Below are 20535 nucleotides of genomic sequence, written 5' to 3'. Positions count from 1 at the left end.
AATTTAGACTTCATTTTAGAATTATTTTCTATTATTTTTAAATGTAATTCTTACTTAAACAGTGACATTTTTTTAAGGAAAATTACATAAATACATAAATCACAGAAAAGTTAAACCTCAAGATCCAAATTATTTTCTGAAGTTGGGAATGCTTTTATAATAGGACAGGGAATCGATTAAAAAAATAACTAATTAATCGCACATCTGGAAAAATTAATCGCGATTAATTATTTTTGTTGCAGTATTTGCCAAATCACACGCTAAATTTTGTTTATTTTTAACCCTTTAAGGGCCTAAAACTCAGTTTTCTCTACTTTTGAACTTACTTTTGTATTCTCAATTTTGAAAACGGGCTGCACGGTGGCGCAGTGGTTAGCGCTCTTGCCTCACAGCGAAGAAGGCCCCGGTTCGAATCCCGGCTGGGACCTTTCTGTGTGGAGTTTGCATGTTCTCCCCGTGCATGCGTGGGTTTTCACCGGGGACTCCGGCTTCCTCCCACCGTCCAAAAACATGCTTCATAGGTTAATTGGTGACTCTAAATTGCCCCTAGGTGTGGATGTGAGAGTGTATGGATGTGTGATTGAGGCCCTGAGACAGACTGGCGACCTGTCCAGGGTGTACCCCGCCTTCGCCCTTCAGTAGCCGGGATAGGCTCCGGCACCCCGCGACCCCGAAAGGGAAGAAGCGGTCAAGAAAATGGATGGATGGATGGAATTTTGAAAACTACATTGTTGCTTATTTGGTATAATTTTAATCAGTACAACCTCTCCTATGTGACACTATCCTTATTTTGTCATTTTTCCATGTTGTATTCAAACACTAGAGATAAAATAATGCAAAAACAGAAAAAATGTGATTTATGTGATTTATTTTCCTGTGGAAACCCCAAGAATGTTTAACAAACTGTTTTTACAACATAGAATGAAATTTTTACTTGTCATTTTATAAAAACAAGAAGAATAAAATTTGACACCAAAAAAAAAAAAAATTTTTAGAATGAAAATACAAATAAATTCAGCTATCCAGATTGTTTTGGACCACACATATTTTATGTTCTTAGAGGAACATCAGACCTCAACGCTCCATTTCCTATGTGGCTTATTCTACCAGGCAGCCCAAAAAAGAACAATTTAATTACAGCCGTCAGATTGAAGTTCATTCTCTACCTTATTTACTAAAATAAAATATAATTTTTGTCCAAAAACTACAAATAAATACCATATTATCTCTTCAATTTAATAAAATCTCAATCACTGAATGTGAAAAAAAGTTTATTTTATTTTAAGTTTATTTAGACAGTTTTATTTTGCTGCAGGGTAAGAAGGGGTTAATTAATATTAACGCATTAATTTTGACGTATTAATCGCGTTAACGAGCCAACTTTTATAGCCCTATTTTTTAGTAAGGATTTTGTCTGTTTCCCTGTCAGGATATGGAGGTTTCGGAGGAGTCGGTTATCCTGTAACTCGTCCAGGTGAGTGTCGACTCCATCCCATCACTGAGCTGATTTGTTTCTTTCTGCTTCAAACTTAATGGAGTTGAGAAAAGGATCTTTAGAGCATAAATCGGCTTGAACTCTTAACCGCTGCGGCTCTGTATGTGTGGAGGTTCTGAGTTAGTGTGTCTGGGAGTGACTCATTTTCAATTCATGTTGGGTTTTATGCCCATTAAACGATGAATCAACATCAATGAAGCTACCACGGCTTAAGTTTGTCTTCACTGTCTGTCCATGTTTGTTTGTTTGTTTGTCTGCATGCTGCCAAGTTTCCAGTTTTCTGAGCTTCACTTTTAAACTTTTATCTACTTTTCAATCTCACCTCTGGTTTAGCATTTTTTACCTGTTTGTTGAGCCACTAAAGTACAAAAACATTTGTAGTAAAATGATGCATAATCAGCAGTACTAAGTACCCGCTGGCTCCAAGAAGCCAAAATCCAATAGACTTCTCTTGAGAAATAAAAAGTCATTCTCTTTTATGAAATACACATTCTTACTTCCTGTAATCTTTAGTTTTTCTTGATATTTTTTCTGTTGTTCAAGTTATTTAAGTTATAAATTGACCAATCAGGTGCCTCAATAAAAGTAGGTGGAGCCTGCTGGCTTCCACTTCTAAAACGTTTGACAGATTTTATGTCGCCTACTTGGGAGTGGTAGGGGAGTGGCCTTCCAACAAGCTCACTCCTGATTGGCCAGACTGGTTCCCATAGAAATGTTGACTCAATCACTGCTTACTGACGAAGTCTGGCTCCAACATGGCGGATGGATCACAAAAAAATGCCGACTGAAGTGACTTCCTTTGGTTGGAGCCGGAAGTAAACTATTTTCAATGGGTCACACTCACTCGGTCCAGTTCTCTTGTACAGTCAGTGGTTCAGCCAGACTGTTAGACATGAGGAAATTAGTCAGTCAGAGTGTATTTTGGGCGCTTATGCCGTGACTCGGACCTCACCTTAAGGACACTGTATGACAGCATCACCTGTAGGTCGTAGATGTGAGGAACTTCCACTTATCTCACCAATCACGAAACACTTAGCTCACACACAACAGTGGTACATTCCATTTTCATGACAGCAAGACATCTGTGCTCCCCTTGAGATGCAGACGCTCCTCTCCCCGGACTCAAACAACCTAAAACCTGCAGCACCTGTACGGGTCAGCCCCCTTTAGGGGTGCATGTGACCAGAATCTTCAAGATGTCATCCCGCTGCCCAACCTTTTTGTAAATCGTTGGAGTGGTCATGGATGTCGGTGGCAGCAGGTGTGCAGAATGGCTTATATACTTCTGGGTTACCGGGTGGCCAGTGGCACCTGTTACTGAAGATGTCACCTGCCCAAAGCTGAGTCCCTGATAGGTTGATGTGCTCGACGCCCAAATTTCACTGCAAGACCTCAGATCGCGTCTGTACATTGACTTAACGTTGAAGCTTGACGTCTCATTTCCACGTGAATCCCATCCGGTGTGAATCCAGACTCTAGAGTCGAGCTTGAAGTCCGATGAAATGAAATCACAAAAATTAGCTTATTTTAATACTTTCTATTACAAAAACATGTCAGCTGTTTTTAATTCATCAAACTTAAAGGGTAACCAAACAGGGAAGTTTGAGGCTGACTCCACCCACATCCGAAATTAAACAATCCAGTCAGAGGGGCGGGGCTTGGGGGCAGAGCTGCAGATCTTGATGTCTGTCAATCACAAAATTCAACTGTAATGCCTCGATTTAACCCGTAGGGGGCAGCACACATGCAGTTTTTGACTATTTTCAAGAATTAAACAAGTTTATCTTAATTTGTGAAAAATTTTACAATGACCAGTCAAAAGCCAAAAAAAAAAAAGGATTTAGGGTTTGGTTACCCCTTAAATACTGAAGACACAGTTCAGTTTCATCCAAAGGAGTTCTGTTTCAGTTTTGCTGAAACGACACAAACAGATCCGTTTCCAGTGTTCATTTTAATTCTCCCTCCTGTTGTAACTCCATGACAGCATTTCTGTACATGTTGGACTTTGTGCATCATTTGTGTGTCAGACACTAATGATGCCTCTTTGTGCTTTTGTCAGTGTCGGATGGCATTGTTGTCGTGTTCTAATGCCATATTTTCAGTTTGTATCGTCGAGCCGATGCACTGATACACGTTTTTGTCGTCTTTCCTCCTAATTTCGCCCAGAAATCAGAATTAACTTCATGTTGTAGAAGTTTGTTTAATGAGAACTAGGGCTGCCACCATTAGTCGACTAATCGACTATTAATATAGTTGATAGCTAATTTTAAAGTCAATTAGTCGTTACTGTAAAGTTGAAAGTTATAATGGCGCTATGCTAACTTTTTGGACTATTTTGGAATTAATTAAGTTTTTTTTAGGCTATTTTGGAGTTTGGCTAATATGTTAGCTCCATGTTAGCTATTTTGGCTAATTTTAGATTTTTTAAGTTTTTTTAGGCTGATTTGGAGTTTAGCTACTAGTTTAGACGCATGCTAGCTGTTCTGGCAAATTTAGGATTTTTTTTAGTTTTTTTACACAAATTTGGAGTTATTTCAACTACATGCTAGCTGTTTTGGCTAATTAAGGATTTTCTTTTTTTTGTTTTTACAGGCTTAATTGGAGTTTAGCTAATATGTCAGCTCCATGCTAGCTATTTTGGCTAATTTAGGATTTTTTTTCCCCAGTTTTTTAAGGCTAATTTGGAGTTTAGCTAATAGTTCAGGTTCGTTCTAGCTATTTTGACAAATTTAGGATTTTTTTCATTTTTTTTTAGGCTAATTTGGAGTTTAGTTAATATGTCAGCTTCATGCTAGCTGTTTTGGCTAGTTTATATTTTTTCAGTTTTTTAGGCTAATTTGGACTATGCTTAATATTTCAGCTGCCAATCAATTTAAGCTTTTTCAGCTATTAGCTTCAGGAAATTGAGCTATCAGCTTCAGCGTTTTTAGCTATCAATTTTATTATCTTCAGCTATCAGCACTAGCATCTTTAGCGGCCAAATTCAGCTTACATCATTCACAGTTAGTTAAAAGCTAATAATGTGTGTTTTACATGCACTTTGTGCATGACCCGATTAGTTGACTAATCAGAAAAAAAAAAAATAGGTGATTAGTTCTTTGTTAAAATAATAATTTGTGGCAGCACTAGTGAGAACAGGAAACACCAAGATTCCCTTTTGGATGATTGTATAGGTTGTTTTTTAATAGAAGATCACAGAATTTTAATTGAAAACAGCATGCAAACTCTGCTGTCTCCCAACTGTCAGGAAGTAGTGAATCCATGATGGTATTTCTCTGTCAGGTGTGGCGGCAGCAGAAAATGGGGGACCCGGTGTGGCCGGTCTGGGCCAAGCTGCTCCAGATCTTAAGAGAGAAAAGAGCACAGCTCTAGGAAACCAGTTCAACAGAAAAACTGGACCCGAAATGCCCGACATGAGGAGGACCGGTGTTCTCGGTCCCAATCCTCCCGAGTCACATGCAGGAGTCGAGGTCAAAAGCCTCGATCCGCTCTTTCACTCTTCAGATCTTAGACCTGCAGCTCCGCTTGACAGACAGCTGGGAGTGCTGGGTCTAGACGTTTCGGGGGCTCAGGGGGTAGGGCCCCATGGGGCTTTTGTCCCTCGGAGAAAGGGGACGTTAGGTCCTGAAGCCACTCCAGCTCCAGGAGGCAGAAGAGGGCACCTCCCTGTTAGCAAAGACGACATCAGAACTCTGGGTTCTGCCTATTCACGGTTACACAAAGACTTTGATCCATCCACCCAGCAAATCCCAAAAGCTAAAAACTGCGGATCGCCTTTGTCCGAAGTGTTGGAGCAAAGGGAGAGAACTTATCGACCTCTAGCGAAAGACCCCAGAAGCGATGTCTTCTCCGTTCAGGGAAGCAGAGACTATCTTCCGTCTCTGGCAGACAGGCAGGACGCCAAAGGACCGCTGGCGAAACACAAAAACAGTCCGACTGACACTCGAGGTTTGGACTTGGCTTTAGCTGGAAAAGAGCATGAAGCTCACGGCTTTACTGGCGAGGAGGCGAGGCCGCTTTCTCAAGCTGAGAGGATAGAAAGAAAACCAAAAGCTCTCCCTATCCCGGGACAGGCTGAGAGGAGAACACAGGCAGCAAGTAAGCTCCATCTTCTTCCCCATCCATCTACATAACGCTATCTCCTTCTCCTCTAGTGGGATCTGTGTTTGATGATGCGTTCACATCGGATCGGAAATGTGTGTTTGAGTGTCTACTTCCAGTGAAAAGTCTATGGAAATGTACTTTTAAAGAAAGATGCACCACGATACCTAAATAAACCCAAACTGATTCACTTATGTATGAATAATTGGTTATTATTATAATTTTGAGTGTTTTAACATTTTTTGGGAGTATCATCATCATTTTAGGATGTTTGTCACACATGCACAGTTCAAGGTTATGTTTTCTGGACCTTAATAACTAGTTCAGGAGTCTGCAACCTGCAAGGTGTCTTTTATTTTGAAAGGAAGTCATACGAGCTTCTGTCAATCGTAAAAAAAATAATTACATATGTTGAGAAAATGAGTTTCTTTTTATATTTCTGTTTTTATTCATACCACAAAAGAAGCATAAATGATATTTATTAAAAAATAAATTGTAATGAAAGCTTTGATCAGAAGATAACAGACTTCTGAACTAGTTGGACTCCTAAAAGTGAAAGAAAAACCCTTTTTTGGTCAAATGTTGGCTTGATTTTCCTTTATGTTCAAACACATGTTGTGCCAGACTTCAGCTTCTTGTGTAATTATTGCACATGTGTGTGTTAATACATCTGAGTGCACAAAGTTTATTGTAAAACATGTTTTTGTGCATCTTGAAGGGATTTTTTATTAAGTTGAACTCAAAAATGACGCCAGCTGTTTCTTAAAGTCATCTTCCTTTGATTGTTCATTGACAAAATTGGATTTATAGATAACGTGATGCCTGCTGTTGACAAATATGTATTTATTTGAATTATTTTTATTGTTCTTGGTAGATTTAGACTCCTTTAAATTAGATAAACACTTTTTTATGTCCCATCTTCGATACATTTGTATCAAAAGCATTAAGTCCATTAAGTCCACTTTTATACATTTTGCATGCAGTTTATCTCCTCTTTTAACAGCGGTCTTGTGTTCCAGTGTCAGATCTTTAAAAGCACTAATATGTGCCTTCGTCTGCTTTGCCAACCTGTAGTCAGTAGAGCTGCATAAGACAGGATGAAACCGTCACAGTGATCTGCTGGCTGTCTCTGCAGGTTATCTGGGTGCAGCAGGAAGCTACCTGGGAGCCGGTCTGGGTGCTGGAGGCTACGGAGCAGGTAGGTCGGCTCTGCTCCATAGGTGGAGGTGCTGATGCTGATCCCCTTGTTAACACCTGTGTTCACAGGTTTGGGGCAGGGAGCTTACCTGGGAGGGGCAGCCGGAAAACTGGGAGGTGCGTTTGTGGATTTATTTTTTATTATTACCTGAAATGAATCTGAAATCTCAAGTAAAGCTTAGATTGGTCAGGAGGACGTCCTCTAACGTAGTGAAGGTGTCTTCATTCTGATCTCCTTCCTCCTTCTGCTGCTAAACGGAAGTTTAGCCTCTCAGATTTGTTCAAAGACAGCTGCCGAGAAGCTGTTTTGCCTTCTAAATGAATGATTTGATAGTAAAACCACATCCTGCATCTTCTTTGTCCTCTTGGAGCTGCTATCTATGGGGTTCCATATATTTTTTTTGCGTCCACTACTGCCTTTGGTCCATTGTCTAACGACAGGAGCTAACGACGCTAGTAACTGCTGCTATGCAACATTCTGACCGCTCTGTGTAACGACAAGAGCCAACAACGCTAGCTACTGTTGCTAAGGACTGTTCTGACTGCTCTGTGTAACAACAGGAGCTAACGACGCTGGCAACGGTTGCTAAGTACTGTTCTAACAGCTCTGTGTAATGACAGGTGCTAACAACGCTAGCAACTGTTGCTAAGGAACATACTGAAAGTTTTGTGTAACGACAGGTGCTAATGACGCTGGCAACGGTTGCTAAGTACTGTTCTAACAGCTCTGTGTAATGACAGGTGCTAACAACGCTAGCAACTGTTGCTAAGGAACATACTGACAGTTTTGTGTAACGACAGGTGCTAATGACGCTAGCAATGGTTGCTAAGGACTGTTCTGACTGCGTAGTGGAACAACAGGAGCTAATGGCGCAAGTGTTGCTAGGGAACATATTGACTGCTCTGTGTAACAACAGGAGCTAACGACGCTAGAAACTGTTGCTAAGGACTGTTCTGACATCTCTGTGTAATGACAGGAGCTAAAATTGCTAGCAACGGTTGCTAAGGAACATTCTAAGAGCTCTGTGTTACAACAGGAGACAACGACAACAGCAAATACAAAGTTTTAAGCATGAAGCAAGCTGAAACTTCACAAAGCAAATACAAAGTAATCATTAACAAAGTTAAGACAAGCAGAAGTTATTGATTAGTAGTACATAAAGGTAAACAAATGTTCTATAAACTTGTCAGTAGACATAGACAATGGACCAAAGACAAAGAATTGGAAACAAAAACATATTTTTGACACAAACAGAACCTCACAGTTTTCCTTTCAGCAGTACTAAAGTAATCAGAATAAAAATATCTCTTATTTTGAAGGCTACAATGATCCTGACTTAAATGAAGAATTGTTTCTCTTCTTGTTTGGTGGATCTGTTGGTTATTAGAAAGGGAAAAGAGTCAAATGAAAAAAACATTTATTTCATTAATTTATCCTACAAAATTCTCTTTAAATTGAGAACAAATTTGAATGTTTCCACTGAGTAAAGTGTTCACTGCAGCCAAATAGCTGCATGAATGTCTCTAAGATAAAACCCACCACACAAAGGCTGCGTGCACGTGTTTTATCGCAGGTTATGGTGACGGGGTGAACGGATACCTCGGCGCTGTGGCAGGAAACGGCTTTGGTAAGTCCGACTTCACGTATTTCTCAACAGTTTTCAATGAAAACTAAAGACGTGACAAGATTTGAATGTTAAAGATAAGACGCTGTCGTCAAGCTCTCACCTCAGCTGCTCGTCTTTTGTTTACTTTGGTGTGTTTCCTCTGCAGGTGGAGATGTTGGAAAGACTTTGTCTGCAGGTTTCGTTCTTGTTTGTTTTGCACGTCACTCTCCATAACTCTCTGCAGGTTTTATAAATGGTATCTTCTGTCCACAGGTTACGGGAATGGATACGGAAACGGTTATGGAGCTGGTGAGTCCGTTCATTCACCTGTCCTCATAGTTTACAGACTCAGTGACAGGGAAGGAAATTAGGATTTTATTAGCTGATTTTGTAGGTTTGCATCCTTAAAAAAAGAAATTGTCAGTCTGTTATCTTAATAGTAGGTTCATTTGATCCTGATGAACAATTGATACACATTTATTTGCATTTCAATTTTGAAAAAAGACTTCATTTTTGTGGTAAAATCTTTATTTGTAGCACAGAGGTTTCTTGCTGCTGATTGGTCGACTCAAGTGATTCCACTTCCTGATTGAAGTGGATTTAGGCTGTCTGCTGGAAAACAGGGTCTTATCTTCATGAAACACAGCACAAATAACAAATTCAGATAACCACAGCATAAAAAAATGTGTTTAATACTAATTATCATTTTTGAATAACTAAAGCGATGTCTGAATTCCCCCCTACTCACTATATGTTGCATTCACCATTTTTATTGCTGTCCGAATCTACTAATTCCAATATCGAGTGCACTTGAAATTTCCCAGAAGTCTTTGCGAAAAACTAGCGAGCATTGATGCTCACTAGATTAGTGAATATAGACCACAATGCATTGCAGTTTCAACAATTTCAAACAAAAAACATGTTTAAATGTAATATCTGAATAAACCATCCACATTTTAACCATCAGAACACAGTGGAGTCATAAATAAACGTTGTGAAATGTTCGTTTTTATCCGTATTTCACTTCGTGAAATTGGTGATGTCATATCCTGTGCTTAGAAAACGAAAGAAAAGTGTCTGAATTGCCTATAGAGCACTATATAGTTTTTTCGTCGTTAGGGATTGGGGGGGAATTTGGACAGAGCCTAAATTTAGAACAACCCCACTGTGGGCGGCGTTCTTTCTCTGGTAGCAAATACTAAAACACACACCCACAGTGCCCTCTAGTGGTTGTTCGTGGGAAAAAACAAGAACATGAGCCTTTTTTTTTTCTTTTTTAATCACAAATTAGTTGCACCCGACTATAAAGTGAACCCCGGCCAAACCATGCAAGAAAATTTATATTTTTGTAACATTTATAAATGCGAGCGGTGGCAGCAGAGGTTTTAAGAAAAAGTTAGATTTTAGTGGTGACTGGATGATATTTTGACTTCAGGCAGCGGCTGCTTGAACACATTTGGAGGTTGTGTGGTGGAGGTCCGGTGGCAGGAAGGCAACAGTGTGATAATTGAACACAAAGTACCATAACCCAAATATGATAAAAAAGGGACAGATAAAAGACCTCCATTCCTGCTATTCCCTTATGCCGTAGTTGCACATCTACGTCATCGGTCTACATGCGCCTTGATGGTCCAATACTCATTGGAAGCGCTCACTTTAATTGCCTGGACCATTCTGAACCGGCCAGGAGTGGACCGCTTACTGAAAAGCAGCCACATGGTCCCCAAAATAGTCTGATAATCGTCCAATTTCAGACTGCCGCCCTCCAGCCACCCCCCTGCCCCTGAGCTGCCATCCCACTGCCACTGTCCATTCTTAGAATCCATACGGGGACATTTGTCGAACACGGTTTATATATATGGGTTATATATTTATATAGAATTCTGTGGACATTCAATTAAGGTGACAGATTGGTTAGGAGAGTATATTGGTCTGTGTGAACCAGAACTCTTAATAGTTACAAATACATTTAGATAAATTCGTCAATTTCTCCATTTTTCTCTGCAATTTCTCTCACTGTTCAAATGAACCAACCGTTAAAATGACAAACTGTCAATATCTTGTTAACCTACCAAATCAGCAAGAGATCAAATTCTTATTTCCTCCACTCTACCGCTAATGAGAACTCTGTTTCAGGGCTTGATTACCCTGCAGAGTTAGCTGATGGTGCTGAGTACAAAACAGGGAAGAGCAAAGGTAACACCAAGCTGCTGCTCTAACCGGTGTGGGCACTAACCTGTAGCTGCTGGAGCTGAGATGTGTGGCAGCTTGAAGAATCACAGGCTGGGTGTCTAACACAGATCCAGATCTTCTGGCTGTAGCGTTTTGAATGAAGCTGAGCGCTTTATTCCAGCGTTTCTGGTTTTCTGCACTTCTAGATGCTTTAAATAACATTTAAGCCCTTTTTTTGGTGAAAACACAACGACGGTTTTCATGTTTTTTTTAGCGCTGGGCGCAGGAGGTTATGCTGCTCCGGTTCAGGGAGCGTTTGGTGAGGATAACACACATTATTGTGGCATCATGAAGGGACGTCCACACTAATGAGCTGTCTCATCTTCCTCGTAGGAGCTCTCGGTGCCGGACTGGAATCAGCTGGTGGAAAATACGGTGAGTTCTGCTGTTGTCCCACTATGACTCAGTCATAGTGGGACGGCCTGATGAGCTTCAGTCAGAGTTGAATCAGAGTGGATGTCATGGTAAAAGTGTGGCTGGAGATATGAGTCAGTCTGACTGAACGATATTTCTTTCTCACAGCAGGAGGAGCAGCTGCTCAGGCTCCGTATGGAAATACTCCGCTGATTCCTGCGGCGCTGGAGGGTGAGTAAGACAAGCTCAGACAAGCTCATCCCTGCGTCTCCACAGCTTCCCAACCAGCAAAGGCCAGGGGGGCCCCAAAAGGTTTAAAAGAGGACAGAAAATGTGGGTTTGTCCACAGTTTCTGTGGTGGTCCCACCTGTGTTTGCAAACAATGGCTTAAGTGGACCCGCAGTGGGTCGTCTCGCTACGTTAGCCAGCCGTCCAGTAGAGAGCGGAGCTCACAAGATTGCTACAGTGGAGATCGCTAGCTCACTAGCTCACTACAGCGGAGTCCGTTAACATGCTGGAGCGAGCTGACTTGAGACTGAGGAGCTTGCTGGCTTGCTACAACGGTGCTCGCTGGCTCGATGTAGCTGAGTTCGCTAGCTCGATACAGCGGTGCTTGTTAGCTTGATATAGCTAAGCTCTCTAGCTCGATACAGCAGAGCTTGCTAGCTTCCTGCAGTGAGCTTGCTAGCTCAAAACATCAGTGTTTGCTAGCTCTCTACAGCGGAGCTTGCTAGCTCGATATAGCTGAGCACGCTAGATTGATACAGCGGAGCTTGCTAGCTCGATATAGCTGAGCTTGCTAGCTTCCTGCAGTAGAGCTTGCTAGCTTAAAACAGTAGTGCTTGCTAGCTTAATACAGTGGAGCTCGCTTCCTTGGTTCAGCGGTGCTCGTTGGTTCTCTATAGTTGAGCTCGCTATCTTGATACAGCGGAGCTTGCTAACTCGCTACAATGGAACTCCAGCGGTGCTTGCTAGCTGGATATTGCTGAGCTCGCTAGCTTGCTGCAGAGGAGCTTGCTAGGTTGCTACAATGGCGCTCGCTACAGCGGTGCTCGCTAACATGCTGCAACTGCGCTCGCCAGCTCGATCCTGTGGAACTTGCTACAGCGGTTCTTCCTAGCTCTCTACAACGGAGCTTGCTAACTCCCTACAAAGGAGCTAGCTATAGTGGTGCTTGCTAGCTCGATACAGTGGAGCTCGCTAGCATGCTATGCCATCCACTCGGAGGCTGGCTAGCCCAGTGAGCCAATCCACTGAGTGTCCATTTAAACTGATGTGGGCAAACACATGTGGGGTCATCACAGAAACTGTGGACAAACCCAATTTTCTGCCCACTTTTAAACTATATTGGCCCCACTTGGCTTCGCTGGCTGGGTTCATTTAGCTGTGAAAGGAGGGTGTCAAGTCTACAGATCATAGACTGCATCATCTGTAGATGTTTGTACTGAAAAAGCTGCTCCCGTTTGAACTGAAGTCAGTTTTCGTGCAGCTTGGTGACGTGTTTCTCACAACATCACAGCTTTGCTAACAGCTCGTCGCCTGTCGTTGCCGTAGGTGACGCAGGCTACCCGTACGCCGCTCAGCAGCTCGGCCTCGCCGCTGAAGGGACCAAAACCGCCAGCAAATATGGTGAGAAAGAGAAGTTATCCGCTCATAGCAAACGTGTGAAACGCAATGGAAAATAGACGTCTGCTGCTGTGGGTGTTGCCAAGTTTGTCGTGAAAACCACGACTTGTGGCAAAGGAGTCACAGCAGAAACTGTGCAGATAATGTAAAGAAACTCTGATAGGGTTTTTTTTTGTTTGCATGTCTCCTGTCTGACTCGTCATGCATGTCTCTGCTTGTCTTTAACTGCTATTTCAGGAGCTACTGAAGGATTTGGAGCTCAGCAAGCAGGTAGAGTTGCAAAAACATTCTCTAGAATCTTGACAGAGGTGCCACCCCTCTTCCCCGAACAGTATACCTTCCTTTCATGAACCCACGGGTATGTTTAACTGCTGGTTTCAAAATTGCGGTTTCTGACTTTGTTCAGGTTTTGGTGTGCAGCTCGGAGCAGCTCAAGAGGCCTTGGGTGAGACATTCGAACAGGTTCTTCCTCTTTTCTGAAGAACTCAGGCTCATTAGTCATTTCACAACGTTCTTTCAAAAGGTGGCTCAATACATGTTGTTCTACTTCGGCTTTCAGCGTCCTTTTAGATATAAACAGATTTTTCACTCTAAGAAAAAGCTTTCATCTTTGTTTGGTATTTACATGAAAGGATTCACTTGTAGTATGTTAATTATTTAATTTTTTTCTGCTTGTTTGTGGACGTTCTTACAGGGCAGCAGCAGAGCAAATATGGAGGAGTGAACGGCGGGCTGGGGAACGGTTACAAAGGTGACAGACCCAAAAAATAAAAGTTTTTTGGCAAAAAACAAACACCTAAACTCCTGAATTTGTGTCTCTACACAGGCTGAACTCCAAGACCTCCAACAGTGATGCTTTTTAACTGTTCATGTGTGTTTTAGTTTAGTTTGTCTTTGTCTTTTTAGCTTTTATTTCTTTGTACGTTGATGTTTGACTCTCATTTTTATTGTTTGCTAAAGAAAAAGGTTGAAATGGAATCCTTTTGTGCCCCGCCGGCTCATTTCTGTCCTCTTCTGTCAGAGCTGGTGGTGATTTTTGAACAGAAGGGCAGAAAGTCTGTGTTTTTAAAAAGATTGTTGTTGTCATTTTTCTGTTTTGAACCAATAAATGAAACGACAAAATGATGCTCGTCCAGTGGTGGTGAAGTTTACATGAACATGCAGCCCTGTTTTTGTCAGTGCACAGGAAGCAGAACCACTTCCCTTCACACATCAGACCTCTCTGAGTGCCCCACTAAAAACACCAAACTGAACACAAACAGCTGAGATGTTTTGACTTTATTCTAAAAATACAAACACAAAACCAGAAAAACACACATTATTAAATACATCAAACATTTTATATTTATTAAGTTAAATATGAAAAGGATTTGAACAGTTTTGCAGACATGCTTTTTTAAGAATATATCCTTAAAGATGAAATTAAGGTTAGAAAGAGAAAATGACAGATATTGGCCACAGTGATAAAGTTAAACAAAGATTAAGTTCTGGTGGATTCTTGAAAGACTCTAGGGCCGAATTTGAATTCTTCCCTTCTCCCTAGCCCTTGGCCCTTCCCCTTCATTTGGGTCTCCAAACGGAGAGTTCTAATAAAATTGTGTCTCATATTTCGGACATTACTTTCATCAATGACGTCATCAATAATTGCCAGCCCACTAGCTTTAGCATGGAGCTTCCAGTGCTTGAATATACATGGTTTTATAACTTTATAAAGGTCATTCTACAACAAAAAGTCATTACTTACATTTAAGTTTAAGATCTGTGCTTCAGAACCCACTCATGTGAAGAAAAGCGCCTCTGAGCGGTTTATTCTCAAGGGGAGGACTTTATATCCCTCCATTTGGAAGGTCGGATTTAAAAATACATTTCCCGGACACACTTACACGTAAACTCCCCCTTCAAATGTAGGGGTAGGGAGAAGGGAAGACTTCAGATTGGGTCTAGGACTGAATGTTCACTGTTGGCATGTTATGGTCCAACCTGGTGGTGTTCGGCAGCCACTCATAACTTTGATGTTTACTTTTCAGTTAAGTTGTGAGTGAGATTCCTGGATGAGCGACTTTCATCCACAAACACCCCCATGCTCAACAGAACAGACTCTGGAATGGGATGAGCGTGTCGGGATTTGTACAGCTTCCTCAGATTTTGATTCATGGGTGAAGGCTGATAGTCCATGCACGACTTTCCTCCCAGACTTGGAGCACACTTCACCTCCCATTTGTAGTAGAATTTGCCGTTCTGCATGGCGCACACATCCTGCTTCCCTCCGGAAGTCAGAACTTGCTCGCACGCTCCCAGAAGGTCGTCGTCCCAGCCACTGTCCTGATCCCAAACTTCAAAGCGGACGATCTTGGAGGAGGACAGATCCTGCGAGCCCAGGTCGAGGGTGTACTCCCAGTGTGGATTGTTGTTGTTGTTGATAACAGGAGTGCGATGAACCTGCTGATTGTTGATCAGGACCTTCACATAGCCGTCTGTGGCGGTGGAGTGGTCCCCCCAGAGATTGAAGGCTCGCTGTATAGTAATGATGACCCGGGCCATGCCCTTCCGGGTTGGACAGCAGTCTGGGTTCACAGCGGGCTCGTTGTGGCACAGGCAGACACACGAATCTCTTGAGTCGCTCTTGATTCCGGCCTTGCAGGGTTCGCTGCAGTTCTTCATGAGGCCTTTCTCCAGGATGTAATGACTGATGGCGGAACGAAGGTTTTTCCTGGCAGGGTCTTTCGGACTGAGTAACTCATGAAGAGAGTCGAGAGAGTATGACAGGATGTCGGGATATTGCGGCACGCTGGTCAACCATTCCTTGTAGGCGGATGGATTTTTGTTAGCAGAGAACAGAAGGTCTGGTTCTGTGGTGTGACCGCCTCTGATTTCTGTCAGTCTGATGGTAAGAAAGGTTCAGCAGTTGAGCAAAGCTGTTGTTTTTAAAGAAATGCTGATAACATTGAGGGAAATGTAAGAGAAAAGGTGCCATACCTGTCCCTGAAGAGGTCTGAGAACGTGTCCTTGTTCTCCATCTTGCTGGTATCTTTCTTGCAGTGCTTCACTTCTGCTTTTGCGTTAACTTTGATGTTTGCAGATGCCTCAGCTTCCAGACACATCTGAACCTCCTCGGAGGTGAGACCCTGCAGGCTGGCCTCGCACTGCCTGATGCTGGTCACGGTGTCAACTTTGCCCCCCAGTTTCACCTGGAGCAGAAAATTCAACACCGTGAAGCAATTTTATAGATTCAAGGCAAACTTTAAAAGAAACCTGAAATCACAGACTGAGAACATCACTGAGGAGAAGCAAACAAAGCAAGAAGACACAAACTATCATCAGGGAAAGAAAAAAAGCTGTTGAGATGGTTGAAACTTGTTTGATATGACTTAGGGTGTAAACAGAATAAAACCCAAAACAAAAGTGACTAAAGCCTTGGTCACAACTGCATTTTTTAGTGGATACGGACTGTTGTTGATCGTAGACCGCTGGGTGAGCCTTAGAGAGCCGTGGTGTCCAAACCCTGTCCTGCTGGTTATCAGGAGACCCAGCCTCATCTGTTGTTGTTCATCTGGATCAGGTGTGTTTAACCAACAAGGAGCTTCAATGGCAGGTTGATTGGAAAACATGTAGGACAAAGGTCATCGAGGCCTGGATTTGGACACCCTTGCTGTGGAGTGAAAATGTTCTACAGGCAATTTTTCTACGGGCATGCTGCGGGCGACAGGACATAGCAAAAACTTATATTTCACACAGGGGTAAGTGAGGGTGAAATAGGGGAGATGCAAGTGTGTCATGTGGATTTTTTGTTTTTTCAACTCCCCAACTCTGTGCATGGACAAGAGACCCATTAGTTCTGTTCAAATAATGAATGCACGCTCATGACATGGACCTTGCATGCAGCCTATCTGTAAGAAATTCGAAAATTAGAACACAATTTATGTGGTCATCCTATGGGTACTTATATATCACTGGCACACCCTGTGCTTGTAGTGCGTGGTCAGTAAGGAGCCAGTACTCGCACCTTAATAACGACGTGTTCTTCATTCTCATTTCCAGCTCATCATACATGGATGTATGTTTGGGCCCCCTCTGCATCACTTTTGACATTTTGGGTGTCCGGAAATCATCATTTTTGACGTGCTGGCTGTTTAAATTAAATCAGGAGTCCCTAGCCCTTGAGACAAGACACGATACCTGATGCGGTAACAGACTCGGAATCGGTACCAGGTTAGGGTACATCCCAGCAAACATTTCAATGTGGGCCCCATATGGTTTACCTTTGGACAAACCCACCAAAGGCCCACCAATTCCGCCCAAAAGTAAACCATATGGGAGCCATGTGGGTTCGCTAGGTAGCCAGACTAGCACCCTAACCCGGTATCAGTCCGTATCCCGAGGGTTGAGGATATGTATTTTTTCCCTTGGACTGGTACCGGTTCACGGCCTAGAGGTTAGGGACCCCTGATTTAATGGGAACAGCCAGCACGTCAAAAAACTATGAGATAGAGACACCCAAAACATGTGTGATGTAAACGTTTTTGCAATGTCCTATTACCCGCAGCATGCCCATAGAAAAATTGTCCATAGAACATTTACACTCTACAGCAAGGGTGTCCAAATCCAGGCCTCAAGGACCAGTGTTTTACATGTTTTCCAAACATTTAGGACACCCAAAATGAAAAACTTGATGCGGAGGCGGCCCAAACCATACATCCATGCATGACGATTTGGGAGTAAGAATTCGTTGGTAAGGACACCATACAACGGCATCATCTGTAGTTCATATGTTTGTACAACTTACATTATTCTCACAAATACTTCACAATACACATGCCTCACAACAGCAATGGTACTTTCCATCTTCATGACGTCCTTTGAGGTGGCCCCAAACACTTCAAGGGAACTCCAGGACACACCTGCATTCCCTTCAAGATGTCTACCGACGGGTCAACCACCGGTACAGGGGTAACCTTGAGCCAATGGCAAAGGCACCCATTTAGTCGCATACTGGAATGCCTGTATGGGTTTGTTCGTTGTAACATCAATTTCATGGCAAAAAGCCGTGGAAACAAGAAATAGGTCCAGGTTTAAAAAAAATAAAATAAATAATAATATGTTTAAGGTGACATGCCAACACAATTAAGCACGTTAACATGGCAGATAGAACCACTGTCCATTTTTGCAATGGATGACGAAACTTTAACCTTAGAAGTACAAAAGCATGATATTATTTATGAAGCAAAACTGATTTTAGAAGAACTCAGAGAGGAAGGAAAGGTCATCCAAAGTTTTGGATGTTGATGCAGGGAGTCGCAGGACAAACCAATCCTTCGGGAACCAAGGGGCAGAAGGGTCAGACTGAAGATGCAACAGAGACTGTGTAAACTAACAGATGGTTTTGAGGAGGACTCCTCATGCAACACAGCAGAGTGGTCTACGATCTTAAAATTTCATGGATGCTATTTACACGCCAGTACAGATTTGTCTATTTTTCCCCGCAGACAGCCGTATCCACCAGTCAGGGCAGTTGCGACTAAGGTTTTGTCTAAAAACAGGCAGACAGCTGGATCCACGTGCAGCAGGTTTTATTGGCACAGACAGGAGAGCAGGACTGAAGCAAAGCTAGAAGTCCACAAAGCTAAATCAGGGTCAGGGAGGCAGAGGTCCAAAGCAAGCATGAGGCTATTGGAGAACAACCAGAGTGGTCAGGGTCCAAGTGAAGGTCAGGGCAGGCAGCAAACAATCAAAGTTAAAGACAAAGAAGAGTCAGATGATACAGAAGATCTGGTCAGGATGAGAACGCTCAGTGATGCAGACAGAGAGGCACAAACAAGAACAGCTGTGGGGCTTCTGGGAGTGAAAGCAGGGGCTGATGGGAAGTGTAGTGTGGAGACCAGGAAGTGCTAGTATTCAGGTGATAGATCCTGCTGATGCCAGAGGGGGAGGCAGAGGACCGATTTCTGACAGGTTTAGGGAACATTCACCTTATATTTTCCCTCACCTTTGTAATATAATGAGTACCAAACTTATCAATGAATTTGGTAAATCTTTTCTTGTATTGTTGGCTGTATTCCTTAGGAAGCTCCTTGATGGCTTTGCGGAACTCTCGGTGCATCCTGGGTCCGCTCGACACTCTGTAGCTGCACGAGAATACAAACAGTGTTTGATTTGTGTTCACAGACTGAGTAGAAAGCATCTTCACTCGAGTCCTTTCTTACCTGTAATACTCACAGGTTATGCTGTTACTAGAAAAGCTAAACTTGTCACTTTTTGTTTTGTCCATTGCATATTCAGCCAACCTGGACTGTGTTCCAGCCAGCATCACCGACCCGCTTTTGTCAGCCCCATTCATTTCTAGATCCACCTTCCAGTTGTTTTCAACAGAAGAGGTGCTGGAATCGACCAGAGACTCGCTGGATTTGTGAAGTTTGCTGGACACTTTGCCACTGCAGGAATGCTTCGCCCTCCAATCCACCACAGAAAGAGGCAACTTCTGCCTTTTGTTCTCCAAGTAAGGGTTGCTACACAGGGTGCAAGCTTTATCCTTGCGTTTCCACTGAGACATGTCGAGCACAAAAGCCCCCTTACGCTCCATTTTAGTGATGTCGAAGCCTTCTCCGGCCAAATTGGAACCAGGAGCGAACTCTGCCTCCTTGCAGTCTTTGGGCGTCCCGTCCGTGCACGACTGACGTGTGCAGTGAGGGAAGCACAAGAGGAAGAGTGTGAGGATGAAGATGTGCCTCGGGAACATGTTGCTGCTTAGTTGTATGATCGAGAGTTCCTAAAAAAGAAAAAGGGAAAGCTTGTTGGGATAGAACGAGTCTCTTACACGAGCTCAAGTATGAGGCTGTAAAATGAGTAAGAAAGTAAAATACAAAGCGCTTTACAATAGTAAAAACATTCAATTACAACTAGATATCATACATGTACCACAGAAAAAAGTAAAAAAAAACACTTAAGAACAAGTAAAACACAGTCAAAGGCTGAATAAAAATGTCTTGACCTGACTTTTAGTCCGTCGTAACAATAACGGCGTTCAAAAGACGACGACCGATAACTCGAAAAGCTACGTCCCCTCTGGTTTTATCTTGAGTTTTTGAGATTTGTCAAAGTTTTTGGTTTGACCTCAGAGTTTGAAGGTCGAAGAGTGGGGATGTATGTAGGAGTTTGTCATGCGAGGCTCTAAAAACTAGAGGTAAATCTTTAAATCCTCTCTAAATTGAAGTATAAATCAATGTAAGGTGGGCTGTAAAGGAGTCGTATGTGTTGTTTATTGGGTCTTGTTAAAAGCCTTGCTGCAGAGTTTAGAACGAGTTGCAGACGTGTTAAAGAGCTTTTGATAAACAAGTAAAAAAAGTGAATTCCATAATCTCAACGAGAAGAAAAGCGAAGCATGAATAATCATCTCCAGGTCAGATCATTCAAAATGATCATGTTACTGAGGATGTTTTGTGAGATTAATCAATAACCAACAAGCTCTCAACTTTGGTACTTGAAAAAAAAAACTTGCATTTGATCTGATCAGAAATGGATTACCAAAACTTTGCAAACTTTAAAATGAAGTAACTAAGTAGAGCTGGGATTATCTAAGTTCGCTTCTTCACACTCCTTTTCAAGCAATCAAACTCTAATTTACCTTAGCAAATAATTACTATATTTAATGAATCAAACGTGACACAAATGTGTCTTTGTTTTTATTTTTTATTTTTTGTTTTTTATTTTCTAATCAATGCCTTACATTATTTCTGCAATGAGTTTGAAAAATATGAGTTTTGTCCTGTATTGTCCACAATCCACGCTTGAAATTAACTAAATCAACCAACTAACCATCCAACAAACCAACCAACAAACAAAACAACCAACCAACAAACCAACCATCCAACAAAACAACCAACCAACAAACCAACCAACCGACCAGCAAACAAACAAGCCAGAAAACCA

The 20535-nt window shown here is 42.2% G+C and overlaps 2 protein-coding genes across 7 annotated transcripts in view; one reads left to right on the top strand and one right to left on the bottom strand.

The window, feature by feature from the left end:
• The window catches only part of LOC112146583 (glycine-rich cell wall structural protein), a 30838-nt gene extending 17101 nt beyond the window's left edge, over window positions 1–13737 (top strand). For 4 of the 5 annotated variants that reach the window (XM_036213132.1, XM_036213131.1, XM_036213133.1 and 1 more), the window contains 16 exons: window positions 1430–1474; window positions 4778–5593; window positions 6732–6794; window positions 6863–6910; window positions 8368–8421; window positions 8567–8596; window positions 8674–8709; window positions 10537–10596; window positions 10847–10891; window positions 10966–11007; window positions 11155–11217; window positions 12541–12615; window positions 12850–12882; window positions 13019–13057; window positions 13307–13363; window positions 13439–13737. In XM_036213132.1, the coding sequence (XP_036069025.1) occupies window positions 1430–1474; window positions 4778–5593; window positions 6732–6794; window positions 6863–6910; window positions 8368–8421; window positions 8567–8596; window positions 8674–8709; window positions 10537–10596; window positions 10847–10891; window positions 10966–11007; window positions 11155–11217; window positions 12541–12615; window positions 12850–12882; window positions 13019–13057; window positions 13307–13363; window positions 13439–13443 (1511 nt within the window). In that variant the 3' untranslated portion in view covers window positions 13444–13737. The remainder of the gene's footprint in view (window positions 1–1429; window positions 1475–4777; window positions 5594–6731; window positions 6795–6862; window positions 6911–8367; window positions 8422–8566; window positions 8597–8673; window positions 8710–10536; window positions 10597–10846; window positions 10892–10965; window positions 11008–11154; window positions 11218–12540; window positions 12616–12849; window positions 12883–13018; window positions 13058–13306; window positions 13364–13438) is intronic. The other variant, XM_036213134.1, reaches the window with a different exon arrangement.
• Window positions 13738–13875: 138 nt separating this feature from the next.
• LOC112146979 (perforin-1) overlaps window positions 13876–20535 on the bottom strand; it is a 35183-nt gene continuing 28523 nt past the window's right edge. For both annotated transcript variants that reach the window (XM_024273082.2, XM_024273083.2), the window contains exons 2-5: window positions 18813–19375; window positions 18596–18734; window positions 15589–15800; window positions 13876–15493 (exon numbers count right to left, since the gene is read on the bottom strand). In XM_024273082.2, the coding sequence (XP_024128850.1) occupies window positions 14629–15493; window positions 15589–15800; window positions 18596–18734; window positions 18813–19345 (1749 nt within the window). In that variant the 5' untranslated portion in view covers window positions 19346–19375 and the 3' untranslated portion in view covers window positions 13876–14628. The remainder of the gene's footprint in view (window positions 15494–15588; window positions 15801–18595; window positions 18735–18812; window positions 19376–20535) is intronic.

The sequence above is a fragment of the Oryzias melastigma genome, linkage group LG8 (assembly GCF_002922805.2).
Source record: "Oryzias melastigma strain HK-1 linkage group LG8, ASM292280v2, whole genome shotgun sequence".
In the NCBI taxonomy this organism is placed as follows: domain Eukaryota; kingdom Metazoa; phylum Chordata; class Actinopteri; order Beloniformes; family Adrianichthyidae; genus Oryzias; species Oryzias melastigma.
The sequence above is the reverse complement of the archived record's forward strand: the minus strand, read 5'-3'. Positions and strand labels throughout refer to the sequence as shown.